The 14,104-nt window shown below is 45.1% G+C and overlaps 1 protein-coding gene across 2 annotated transcripts in view; it reads right to left on the minus strand.

Moving 5' to 3' along the window:
• Window positions 1-11,387: 11,387 nt before the first annotated feature.
• LRP2 (LDL receptor related protein 2) overlaps window positions 11,388-14,104 on the minus strand; it is a 197,591-nt gene continuing 194,874 nt past the window's right edge. For both annotated transcript variants that reach the window (XM_041774050.1, XM_041774051.1), the window contains 2 exons: window positions 13,149-13,220; window positions 11,388-12,963 (listed from right to left, as the gene is read on the minus strand). In XM_041774050.1, the coding sequence (XP_041629984.1) occupies window positions 12,802-12,963; window positions 13,149-13,220 (234 nt within the window). In that variant the 3' untranslated portion in view covers window positions 11,388-12,801. The remainder of the gene's footprint in view (window positions 12,964-13,148; window positions 13,221-14,104) is intronic.

Below are 14,104 nucleotides of genomic sequence, written 5' to 3' on the forward strand. Positions count from 1 at the left end.
GTTCCATGTTTTGACAATGGAATCCACACAATCGGGAGGGAGGAGAAAACAAAAAAGAAAAGAAAAATGTTTCTGCTTTTCTGGGAACAGGACTGGTCCTGGGAAAGTTCCTCAAACAAACCAAGCCCATGGTGTCTTTGGCTTCCTGCCACTTCCCCCCGGTACCCCTTCTTCAGCACCTAACAGCCTTGCCTCAAGCATTCCAAGGGCCCTGCTGTTTGCAATGCCTCCGTGTGGCACCCCAGCCAGGCTAGGCCTGGTCCTCAGCAGGCCGAGGGCCCCCGCGTCCCACTGCCTGGGTCCGCCGTCTTGGGCAGCTACACAAGGAAACAGCCCACTCCCTGACCAAGCGGGTGGGCGGCCTCAGCTGAGTGCGCCCAGGAGCTCCGGGTAGATGCTCTGATGGGGAAGCAGCAGGAGGCAGGGACCCCGGGACAGGAACGGCGCCTGTGACCCTACACGCACTGGCCGCGCTGCAGGCCCTGGCCTAAGTGGTTTGCCTACGTCATTTATCCAGCAAATACTTGAGCACCACGAACGATGGTGTGAGCGTGAGGACTAGGGTGACAGCACAAATGAACCAAATGTCCTTGTCCTCTTGGAGCTTAGGTTCTCATCTGTCGCTTCAGGTAGTTTTCATAATAGCCCGGAAGCCTGATACTGTCATGTCCCCGTGTTACTCAGCACGGAAGCCTGAGGCGCCCGGAGGCTAACCATGCACCACAAGAACATGCTGGAAACTAGGTCTCCAAGCCAGGCTCTCTGCGATGGCTGCGTCCGTGTCTGCACCACCGGGCCCCGCCGTCTGGAAGGCAGCGCGTCCAGCTCCTGGACCCCCACCTCAGGCCCAAAACCCTGCTCCACAGCCCCAGGCCGTTGCTTCTGTCAGCCTCTTCCTCGGGTTGTTTTCTGAAGTCACAGACTCTCAAGAGGCAGCCCATTTGCCCCAAGCTGAGGGGAAGGGGGACAGGGGACAGGAAGGCCGGGGGCCACGGGTCTCGTGTGGACCGGGGCCTGTCTTTCTGACCACAGCCTCCGTGGATCTAATTAGAGGTTTTCTCAAGCCTCATTGAAGCCTCCAGAACAGATCATTGTCAAAGGAGTGAGTCATTATATAGAAAGTTTCTTCTTGAAATAAAACATTTAGAGTAATAGACGCATGCAGAAGCTGTTACCTGAAATCTAAAGGATTGGTGTGTTTTACCACCAAAAAAAAAATTTTTTTTTTTTTTGAAAATATAAACTCTCTTGGCAATCCAGCGTGGGACATGCACACTCGCCAGTCGAAGAGTTAAAGAAGCAAACAGAGGTGCCCAGAGGGGCCAGGGTTCCCATGAGATCTGGAAGTCGGTGCATTAAGTCAAGGCCAGCATAGTCTGGACCACCCCTGACTTTCCTAAAGTTGAATATGTGTAGTGCTTCAGGATGACTCCGTATTCTTCAGAAACAAACGAAACAGACCCCGGGACACACTTCCTCTGCTAACACTTGATCCCAGAGAAATGCCCTTCATATCCGTAAGCTTAGGACACCTCTCAGGGACGCCTGGGTGGTTCAGCGGCTGAGCGTCTGCCTTTGGCTCAGGTGTGATCCTGAGTTGTTCCTGGGATCGAGTCCCACATCTGGCTCCCTGCAGGGAGCCTGCTTCTCCCTCTGCCTGTGTCCCTGCCTCTCTCTGTCTCTCTGCGTCTCTCATGAATAAATAAATAAAACCTTAAAAAAAAAAAAACTCTCTTGTAATACAGCACTTTTGGTGCCACCTACAGAAAACTGTTGGCCATCTCGCTTGGTTTAAAAGAGCAGCTATGACATGGGTAGCTCTGGTCAGCAAAAGGATTCTGACCCAGAAAGACGGCTTCCACTCCCATCCCTTCATCCCTACCAGGCTCCCTCCTTCCCATGTGGGGCTAAAGGCCATTCCTTCCCCATCCCCTCAGCCTCCTTCTCCAGGGCAAGGTCCAAAGGACTGACTTCATGCCCCTCAGAGGTTGCCTCTGTCAGCTTAGCTGGAGAATAAAACTAAGAGAGAAGAGGGAAAGGGGAAGCAAATAGGTGAGGAGAGAGGAGGGTGAGGAACTTTCCTTTAGTGGTTGCTCTGGATGGTTGTTCTGTCCAGAAATCTGGCAAGTGGAAGGCCAGCCATTTTTGTATATGGGGTCATTCATCATTTGCTGAATGCCACACAGTCCCGACTGAGCAAATTTTTCTATTCCATTCTGATCTGGTAATCAGATATGCTAGGGTATGGTGACAGCATCAGAGGGAAGTTGAAGACTTACCCAGTACTCCTTCCAGATCCCTCTTTGAGGCCTCTGCACCCATACCAAGCTGCTAAGTCCTCACAGCCATGCCTTTTGATGGACTTGCCCTCAGCTAGCATGCTGCTTCACCCAAGGTTATAGGGTATATCTGGAATGTTTGTGTCTCCCAAAATTTATGTGTGGAAACCTAATCCTCACTGTAATGGAATTTGGAGGTATGGTCTTTGCGAGCACAGAGCCTTCATGAATGAGATTAATGTCCTTCTAAAAGAGGCCCCAGAGAACTTCCTTATCCTTTGAACCATGAGAGGACACAGCAAGAATCAGGAGGTAGGTTCTGACCAAACGCTGATTTTCCAAGCACCTTGATCTTGGACTTTCAGAACTGTGAGCAATAAATTTCTATTGTGTATAAACCACCCTGTGATATGGTATGGTCTCTGGTATTCTGTTATAGCTGCCCGAACAGGAGCTTGATAGTCAATGCCTGGCTAATGGGGGGATTAGAGGCTTGGCCTCAGCCCCAGTTAGAGACACCTTAGAAGGACCATTCCCAGCTCCAGAGCATCTTGTAGGATTGAACGAGGCCTTCATAACAATTGCATCAGATTGTCTTCTCCCTTTGCCCCATCCTGCCTTTGTTCCACTCATCTCTACAACTGCATGAATAGCTTTCCAGAACATTCTTGAGGCCCCATATTAATAGTTTCATAAAAGGATGGATCCAAGTATCTTTTATAGATGTACAGATAGATGAAGAGAGTCTTTTCTTCAACTCCTTCAACCTATGCATTAGCTGGGTAGAAGGGGTATAGGTTTGCCATCAAATGGGATCTTCAGAGAATTTCTGCCAGACAAGCCTCTTCCCCATGAATACAGGTATGCCATGTTAGCTGGCCTTCAGGGTCACCCTGCCCAGAGCGGGTGGCACCAGAGGTCAATAAGCAGATGAATTGCTGGCCCACACAGAAGTTTACATTCTGGAGGGAGAGAGAGACAAAACTAATAAACAGACTTAGTACCTAAAATATGGTGGCCAGGATGAAGCAACAAAAATACTTGGTTGATGTGACACAGAAAAACAGAGGGTAGAAACTAGGTAAAGTGGGACAGATGGGACCTCGCTGAAACTGATAACTTTGATTTGACTTAATTAGAACTAGAAAACAAAACTATTGTTATTAAATATAATTCTTTTGATAAATGATACTTTCAAAGCACAAGCCCCATGGAATTAATAAAAGAATCTTCCTTTATGAAAGATTTTTAAAAACTGATATTCAATCCCCCATTTAAGAAATGCAAAAAATAGGCAACTTGATCACATTACTAATTTCTGGCCCACCTGACTAAGACCTGAGTCTTCTCCTGCCTGGAACAGAGATCTTTCCATTATATCATGTCTCAAATCACAGAGAGAACCCAGAAACCAGTGCTGACCGTGGTTAGAGATGTGGCTCTGGACTGAAGCCTCCTGGTTCAAAGCCTGGCTCTGCTACTTATTAGTTGGGTAGTTTCGAGCAGGCTATTTTAATTATGCTCCTGTTTCCTCCTCCATAGAATGAGGATGTTAATAATAGTACCCCCCTCAGGTTGTTATATTTTTCAAATGAAATACTACGTATAGACCCCTTAGTACAGAAGAACATACGCTAACTGCTCGGTGGGCACCAGCTGTGAACTCAAGTTCCTACCAAGCCTGGTATCAAAAGTCCAGAAACTCAGGGCGGTTTCATGAGCGGTTCTCTACTGCCTGTTCCATGAGAGCCCTGTTAAGTTTTAGGGATTAGATGACCCAGGAGGCGTGGACCTTCTATGTCAGGTGCACTCGTAGTAACAGCTTATTACCTCTCAGTAATCTGTCTGGAAGCACATGAGGTTAACTCCTCAGATGTCTTTTAAACAAAACTGGCCATTCTATTCAATTAAAAACCTTTATCAGGAGAAAAGAAGAAAAAAAAAGTCAAGATATAAATTTAAATGACACCTGATTGTGACCCGAGCGACCTCACGGGCATGGACTCCTCTGAAGCAGGCTGTGAGGGAGGCAGGATAAACACGCACCCGTGAGATGGTTCATCTTGCACTGGGGCATGTGATTCAATGGATTTCTTTCTCACCTTAGTCTTTAACTTTTTTCATTTATTTACTTAGCTAACATTCATTCAGTACCTATGAAGTACCAGGTTCAATGTCAGGGGCTTTGGACAGAGGAGTGAAAGCCAGCCGTTGCCCCTAAGACACTCATACAGGGTAGGAGAGAGACGCAGAGAGAACGATGATCATAGATTACACACGGAGGCAAGTCTGGAAGGTCCATGAGAGTACAGGAAAAGGCTGTGCATCCCACTCGATTAAAGATTAATTTCCCACTAGGAAATTACAGATTTAGTCTAGGGTTAGGTGTCTGAGCTGTTTGACTCTGCCATCCGTTTTGAGGCAGAGCTCAGAAAAATCACTGCAGCTGCCTCTCCCATTTTCCTGCGTCTTTGTTTCTTGGGGAACCACCCCCCCCCCCCCCCACCGCCCAGCATGGTGAGACCATGAAGTAGTCGCACCACCAATATTCGGCTTGTCCTCCACAGAATAGATCCAGGCATTCGTTCATTATATGTTTAAACGCTAATGACTTGCCTGAGGAAAGGGTTCATGCTAGTTGGCCTAGTCAGTCAGGGCTGGCTTGGCCCTTCATAGGGAGAGGCACCAGCACCCAACTGGCGAAGGAGCACCCCGAGAGACAGTCCAGTACAAAGAGTTCCCTCATCTGACTAAAGCCCTCTCCCCCAAGGGCTCTTATGAAATCATGTGTTAACCAAAGGCAAGATATAATGCACAGGGAGTGGAACTCATTTGTCTGCCCTCAGCTCAAGTCACTGAAGGCTGCCTGGGGACTGGAAGTTTGGCGAGGAGCTAGGGAACTGGGTAGCTGATAGTAAGGGGAGAGAGATGGAGGGGAGTCAGATCTAAGCCGGTTAGGACCGGATATTTCCTTGCCAACCTATGTTAGAACTCAGTGTGGCAAAATGGTGAAGAGCGTGGACCCCAACTGTCTGAGCCAGGGTCCTGCACCCAACACAGTAGCTGTAAGGCCTTGTGCACGTTATTTAATCCTTTCTGACTTTGGTTTCCTCATCTATAAAATGGGGATGACAATAATAATCTACTTCATGGTGTTATTGGGAGGATTAAATGAATTCATATTTGGAAAGTGGTTAGAAGTCTTGGCACAAAGAAAACTTGCTGTTGGGGCACCAGTGGTTGAGCATCTGCCTTCGACTCAGGTCATGATCCCCAGGTCCTGGTATCAAGTCTCACATCAGGTTCCCAGCAGGGAGCCTGCTTCTCCCTCTGCCTATGTCTCTGCTTCTGTGTGTCTCTCATGAGTAAATAAATAAAATCTAAAAAAAAAGAAAAGAAAAGAAAAAACCTGTAGTTATTGCTGTTGTCACTAGACAGTCACAAGAATCCACACAGTTCAAATAGGGGAAGTAAAGGAAAATTTTTCCTGGGTCATGGTCTTCCGTCAAAGTTTGCTATTCATGTTTTATCATCTACAAAGCATCTTCTCATCTGTCATCTCTGTTTTCTTATTTTTAGGATGGTAACAATTGTAGTTCCCGGATGAGACTCCCAGGAGAAGTGAGATACTTCACATAAAGTGCTCAGTAAATTAGTTGCTCCTCTTTGATACCATGCTCTGGAATCTAGTAGGTGCTTGTTCCATATTTGTTGAGTGAAGGAGTCAATATTAGCCTCATGGGAGCCCTGTGGAGTTTATAATTTCCATGGATTTTTTTTTGTATGTTTGTTTGTTTTAGGTAAGAAACTGAAGTTTACTGGAGCTCAACAGTTTGCACAAGCTAGTTAGGGAATAGCCAGCTAGTTAGAGAAAGAGTCATGGCTCCAGCTCTACTTTCTGAGATGCCGAAGCTGACTTCTACACTAGAGCTTGGTGGTCATTTGCTTAAGTTCTTAGCATTGGTGGCTTTATATTCTAAACATCACAGTTCAGCCCATTCTGAGAGGTAACCCAAGTGGCCACCATAGCATAGCTGACTAGAGTATTTCCTCCTGGACGGAGCTGGGCTGAGCTATGTCTCCTGCCATCTTTTCATGGGTTCTTTTTTTTTTTTTTTTAAAGATTTTATTTATTTATTTATTTATTTATTTATTTATTTATTTATTTATTCACGAGAGACACAGAGAGAGAGAGAGAGAGAGAGGCAGAGACACAGGCACAGGGAGAAGCAGGCTCCATCCAGGGAGCCCAATGTGGGACTCAATCCTGGGTCTCCAGGATCACGCCCTGGGCTGAAGGCAGGCGCTAAACCACTGAGCCACCCAGGGATCCCATTTTTCATGGGTTCTGATACAGAATAGTAGAAGGAAGTATCGTACCTCGGTGATTTTCAGACATCATAGACAGCCTTCTAAGGTCATTTTGGAAAACGTAAACAAAAACAACACCCCAGATACCAGATTGATGATTATAAATTCAAGTTTAAAATTTCATGTTGCGTGTATTTTACCACAAAAAACAAATCCAAGTTCAACTTTCAAAGAATGGAAGCCACATGGTTAATTTATTTTAGTCATAGGTTTATCTGTTCCTTAATCCAGAGACCACTATGGGCCTCAAACCTCCTCAGAAGTCAACAGGATGCCACTGGTCTTCACAGGTGCCTGCCTGCTCCACCAGCAGCCTCATTCTGGCTAGGGTCCCTTCATGTACCTTAGGAAACTCATCATGGCCTAGGATCCCATGAAAGGCCACTATAGCTTTGGATTTATAAATGGTTGCAGGAATTTCCTACAGAAAGGACCACCCCCCACCCCCCCACCCCCACCCCGACCCATGGCAACTCAACTCTGAAATCAACAGGCAGGCTTTCAGATACTTCAAAAAAAGAAAAAGAAAAAAAGGAAACGATCCTACAATGCATCTCTTTGATAGCTCACCTAGAGAGAGATAACATTTGAGGGTAAAAATGAAGACACTGTAATTATATTTGCCTTCTTTGAAGTTGCTGTAACAAGCTTAGAACTTTCTGGTACAGCCGCAGTGAGTTCAAAATGAACTCAACTCCACATATAGGCTCAAGTAAAGATAAATCACTGAAATCATGGCACTGGAAAGCTAGAGGAGAACTTAGAGAACTGTGTCCAACCCCTTCATTTTCCAGAGAAAGCTGCTAATCGGTGAAAAGACTTACCCACGGTCACATGGCCAATTATTCAGAGCTTCAGTCTCTCCAGATGTGCCACTTGTCAGTGGGAATGAGGTCTGGGTCAGCTGCATACATGAGGCGCTTGGCAAGGGTCAAAGACAGATAAACTGACAACCGCCCTCCTCATCCAAAGCCTAGATGCTACCTCCACGAGGCAAGTTTCTGCTGCAAATAAAGTCTCCACTGCCCCCCCCCCCAGCCGAATGCATTTGATCACTTCAAACTTCAGAAAATGGCAGTCAAGCGCTGTGCCAAGAACGACTCGAGGCCTCTTCTCTTAAAAAACTGAAGTATCCCACTGAAATGTTTTATTCTTAGAAGTTGCCCAAAAATAAAACCATAAAAACTCAACAAATGGAAACCTAGAAGTAGTGAATATACAATCGCACTCTGGGAAATAGACCACGTCCTCCCTGACTTGCATTAAAAGCCTCATTCGTGGGCAGCCTGGGTGGCTCAGTGGTTTAGGGCCGCCTTCAGCCCAAGGTGTGATCCTGGAGACCCGGGATCGAGTCCCACGTCGGGCTCCCTGCATGGAGCCTGCTTATCCCTCTGCCTGTGTCTCAGCCTCTCTTTCTCTCTCTCTGTCTCTCATGAATAAATAAATTAAAATCTTTAAAAAAATAAAAAATAAAAGCATCATTCGTGTCAAGAAGGCTTAAGATGTTTTTAATTGTCCTGTTCCCCGGCCCCTAAGAGGCCTGTTGAGGAAATTACAGCCACACTCGGGCTAAGGAAAACTAACGAACAGAACATAATTGAAGAAAAGTCCCTTGGAGCTAAGTCTGGAAACTTGGTAAGGGATGAAAGAATAAATTTCTTCATCAGCTTGTTCTTCAATCCACTGAAGGTGTGGGTGCTAGACCCTGGGAATTTTGTGGAAGGCCCTACTACCCCTGCTCTCCTGGAACAAGAAATGTGGCTCTGAACGTTGTGACCTGAATATGCCCTACCTTTCTCAGCCTGGGTTTTCCCATCTCTCAGTCCAGGGGTATTGCCTTCTCATTACATTTAAATAACAATAAAATGAGTCTCCAAAGTTTATCATCTCCACTCTGGCCTCCTTACAGACAAGATAGGTACATTCTTCCAAAGGCCTGAATAAAAATCTTGACCACTCCCATAACATCCTTTATTAAAAAAAAAAAAAAAATTAAGATCAGCCACTTCTATTAGACCAGTAGTTCTAATGCTGGCTACACATTAAAATCACGCAAGGAACTTTTAACAATACATTTTCTTCTTTTAAAAAAAACCTCTTCCCATCTCCTCAGTAGAGAGGTCATTAATAAATGACCATAAGCATGGCTCCTGTGGACTGAGGGCTTACTCTGTGCCAGGCAGTGAGCTAAATACATTCTTGACCCACATTACATGTTGGACTCCCATGGCCAACCTCTCTGTGTTATGGGAGCAGCCTCTGGGGCCGAGATTCACAGTAGGAGGATGGCCCGAGCCCCTATTATGAAAGCATTGGTTGCAAATTGTCCTCCTGGCAAATGACTATCATTAGGGGACACTAGTTAACGAGGGAACAGAAATATATGCCCCTTGTCTCTGGTTGCCTAAGTGGGAACAGCACTCAATGACCGGCAATACTATTATCTAAGTGGGACTCAATGACATCTAGTAGTTTCTGGAGACCTGTTTCTTATCACTAATTCCAGAATATCATGGACACTGAGTGAACAGACACCTGAGTGAAGTGGCCACAGCAGCATCCTGAAGAACACGAGCTTTAGAGACAGAGCTGGGTTTGAATTCCAGTCCTGCCACTTATTGGCTGTGTGACTTTGGGAAAGGTTAGTTTAACCACTCTGTGCCTCATCTGAAAAATGGGGGTAATAGTATCTACCTCAGGGTGCCAGGGTGACTCAGGTGGTTAAGTGTCTTCCTTCGGCTCAGGTCATGATCTCAGGGTCCTGGGATGGAGCCCACATCGGGCTCCCTGCTCAGTGGGGAGTCTGCTTCTCCCTCTCCCTGCCATTCCCTCTACTCGTGCTCTCTTTCTCTGTGTCAAATAAATAAAAATAAAATCTTAAAAAAAAAAAAAAGTATCTACCTCATAGGATTGTTATGAGGATGAAATGAGATAAAACATGTAAGGTACTCAGAACTGAACCTGGTACATCAACGTTCCACTAGCTATTATTATTCACATCCCTGATGCCTAGAACACTGGGTACTGTGGAGACAATTCATGAATGTGTATTATTTGGAGAGGACGGCAAGTACAACTGAAGGATGAGAGTTCCTAGCTCATTCGGGAAAGTTCTAGACACACCCAAGAATAGAGACAATAGTATAATAGACCCCATGGACCCAATGCCCAGCTTCATCGAGTACTACCTCATGGCCAGTCTCCATCCTGTTCCTCACACACACATACTCATTTATTTAAAGCAAATTGCAGATGTGAAAAAATCCATTTCATGCTTTATGCTCGTAAGGGAGCTTTCCAGAAGGAAACACATGGCTCTCCAGTATCCCCATTTGGATGGATGGCTTGTGACCCCGACGAATGCAGGGTGAGGGCAGAACAGAGGCTGGAGGGTCAAGGGCAGCCAGGGGCTTCAGGCTGCAGTCCAGGGCTCCTTCCAGAATTGCACATCCCCAACGAGCTTCCTCGGAGCCTCCCTCATGCCAGGGCCTACCTTGTTCTTCTAGCCACCCTGAGATATTCCACCTTGAAATCAAATAATTGTCTTTTTTTTTTTTCCATTTCAGAGAAAGAAACAACTTAATGGATAGAGTTCTCAATTTAAAGTTCTCCTCTCCCATATTTTCCTGAAACCCATGGCCTCTGCACCCCTCTGTCTGCAATGGAGTAGTGAGCGAGTCGTAGTGAGTGAGTAGCAAAACCCTTGCCAGAGACCCTAAAACCAGGTGACCAGCACGATCTGACAGCTTTCCGTGGACACACCTGCTGTGGTTGCCATCTCATAGTGTGCGGTGTAACACATGCCTGTAAAACTGCCCCTGCTTCATGTGATGAAAAGCTAAGCAATATCCACCTCAGTCCTGTAAATAGTGGGTGCCATCCCCACCCCGATGCTCCCGCAGAACTTCTAGAACAGCTGTCCCAGGCTGGAGAGAGGGAGGCGGGCTCAGAACCAGCACCGGCACCAGGAGAGCCTACCCGGAGGGGCAATGGGAGGGCCACAGTCTGCTGCCTGGAGAGGCCGGGAAGGCACTAGTAGGCTTTCTGATCCCCTTCCGGGCTACACTCAGAAATGAAGCCGAGCAGAAAAACCGAATTCTCATAAAAGAAATTCCCAAGACTAATTTCATACTGAGCTTAATGCCCAAGACAAATACCAAAGCTGGAAATTACAAGCATTTTCCAAGCGCAGGTTCTCTTGGCTTCCTTTTATTCTTCTAGTCACACCTTCTGTTGGCAGATGCCACCATCCCCGAGTTCATGCATCCAAATACACCCCACTGAAGCTTGAATTCCAATTTGGAACAAAACCCTCTCCAGCTGTGACCATCCTCACTGCTCTTCCGTCCGGCTCAGCGGGAGGAGCTCTAAGATCCCTCAGCAGTGGGTACTTTCACTGAACTCTTTCACAATTAGATCTGAAAAGGGGGACCTGGCACAGGGCCTGGAATATAAGGAAGAAAAAGAGGAGGTGGAAATTGACTTTGAAAGCAATTAAGGGGGCTGCCTACTCAGAGTTCAGGTGGGAACCTAAGGAGCTGACTCCTCTCTGAGATTAATTACCCCCCCAGGCCTGTCAAGGCTGGATGTGCTGTGAATCCCTCCTTCTCACCACCTCCCTCAACCCTGGGCACCTCTAGTTCTCAGGTGGCCGGCCAAGCACTCAAAGCCCCAAGCTCTCTGCACAGTGAAATACAACTAATTCATGAGCTGGTCTTAAGAAGCACACGAAAGAAGTCTGATAAAATACACATTTATTAGAAATTTCTCAGCAGCATCATTTCCATTTGCTTTTCTAATCAAAGTACATTTCAAAAAAATTATAAGCTCCCAAAATATGAACCACAAATATTTTGAGAACTCCATAATAAAATAATCAGTAGTACATGTTTCATCCATCCATCCATCCATGCATTCATTCATTGTTTTAAAAATGTGCAATATTAGCACAGAGAGCCAGAAATTCTACTTAGTATGGAAATTGTACATTCCTGTCATGGTTCCCATTGCGGAGACTATACCCACTATTCAAGAGAAAAATCTAGGCTCTACAGTACATTCCAATACAAATGTACGATTTACGCAAAAGGACCTAAAAAAAAAAAGGCTCAAGAAGAACAGTTTCCCTTTCTATTCATGTTCAACTGAGGAAATAAATAGTCATAATGATATTTTCACACACAGAAACGAAAACCCAGCTGAGGCTTTGCTTAACTGGTATTTGTTTTGCACCATCCTTGATGAAGACACAGATTTGGTTTTAGTAATTCAGCTGTTGAGCTCCAGTGTCCAGGGTAGGTAACCACCTGAGATGCCAGGAAGGATGTAAGATACCCTAGGGTCCATCAGGCACAAGGCTTCACTCGATTAGATACAAACTCTTTGCAGGAGGACACCTGTACTTCATGACACAGAACTTTCTCATAGATGTCACAAATAAGAATGTTGCCTTGGCAGCTAGTGAGGTAACACATGTGAAAGTGTTCTGGCTAGGTAGCACAAACATGCAGAAGGGTGAACTTGAGTTGGTTTTCTACCTTCTGCATATCTCAGGCGTCTACAGTCAGATCCAGATGTCTGTACAACACATGGCACCCTCTATCCATATGCCTACTAATCAGGTTACAGGTAATATTGAACCTTAATTAAGTGCCGAGGCGTAAAAATGGACCCAAGGGTGGGGCCTGGATTCCTTTCCTGGGTAATTCTATAGGGAATAGGAGTGGTACCCCTTCTTTAGACATGGCTAAAGGGCCCCAAGTCAATTCCTTTCCTTGTTGGATCATTTACTGTGATGATCACCAACCAATTCAGCAGATATTTTTATCAGCAAATTTAATGATGTGATAATCTTTGCAAAATTTACAAATGTACAATATATTTATAGAATTACCTTCAGATAGCTTCAGTGCAAAGATATACATATAGTACATTGTGATAATTATTTGTAAAAATATGAGACGGCATAAGTAAAAAAGAAAAAAAAAAGACACACAAGGCAGAGTTTCCATGGACACTTCCAACTATAGGCAAACCGGGAAAAAATATATTTTTTTAATAAAGTACTGAATGTTAACTTTTTCTTCATCTGTTTGTAAAAAATATATGTGCAAAAGTGTGTTTCTAATTATTCCCTAAATAGCTGGCACAGCTATACCTCAGAGTCTTCTCTAACAAGGTTTGCGGTGTCTGTAAAAGTGTCTTCTGTTGCAGTATAGGTTGGCACTGGATCTCTCTTTGGAGAACTTTTAGCAGGGACAGAAGGCATTGGAGGTGGGGCCACAGCAGTGCTGTCCTTCTGTTCATTCTCCATCTAAGACCACAATGAAACACATATCAGCCTTTTTTCCCCAACATGACTAGAAACAGTTTTGTGTGAAGAAAACGAATTTTTGCCAGTTTGCTCAGAATAATCTGTGTATATCCAATTTAGCCAAGCAAATGATTGCTAAGGAAGAATGCCGAATGCTCGTGCTAAGAAAAATTGTCAACAATTACCTCTGCGTAGATTGGATTTTCAAAGTTAGTGGTTGGTTTCAGTTTTCGTTTGAAGATATTCCATTTTGTTGCCTAAATGGAAAGAGGGAAGCAGAAAACTTTCAGTATCGGAATTTTTTTTTTTTTTTTTTTTTGCGTGGATTTGTTCCCCTGGGTAAGTTTTAAAATGTCTTCTTAGTAAAGGAGAAAGCAAATTGGGACCTGGGACCATGTGACCTGCCCCCTGGGTAAACTGTTCAGTTCTTCCTTAGATGGTCCCCAAACAAACTGAAAGTCTTGGGGCTCGTTTCATCTAATAGTTCCAAACACTTCCTTGATTTCACATGTATAGTTGACAGTATCTGTGCGTACAGAATCTAGAAACTTTAACAGAAACAGGCAAGAGATTTCTTCAGAGGCTGCCAAAAATTTAAGGAAAAAGCCAGACTGTTCCTCTCATTTCCTAAAATGATGGCTTGATCCTTGGTGAACTCAAGGATATCCCTTCTCCCCCTTCATCATTTCCTCCTGTAATCAAAACAGCCACCGAGATAACAAAAATTAGCATTTATCGAGAGTTTATTATGTATCAGGGGTTAATCTAAAAGTTTTATAAGTTACCCAACTCTTTATCCTGGCAACTTGGTGAGTTGGGTACTCTTATTTTACAGATGAGGGGACAGTCACAGCAAGCTCATATAACCCAATGGTAGGTGGAAGAGCAGGGAATGATTACAGGACTCAGAAGCCCATAAACTGAGGAACCCAAAGAGAAATCACCCAGACTATGGTGGGTAGCCCAGGTCTTGCTGAAAAGCTGCCCATAGTGCCAGTGCTAGACACAGCTCTGGCTGCCAGATGGATGGAGACAAAGGAATAGAAAGCAAGGGAACAGTCACTCCACTCCACCAGGTCGCTAAGGTAGCACGTATGCTCTAAGCGTATCTCTTGCTCTGTGAAAGTAGAGGGCCAACATG

Source organism: Vulpes lagopus, chromosome 11 (genome assembly GCF_018345385.1).
Source record: "Vulpes lagopus strain Blue_001 chromosome 11, ASM1834538v1, whole genome shotgun sequence".
Lineage (NCBI taxonomy): Eukaryota > Metazoa > Chordata > Mammalia > Carnivora > Canidae > Vulpes > Vulpes lagopus.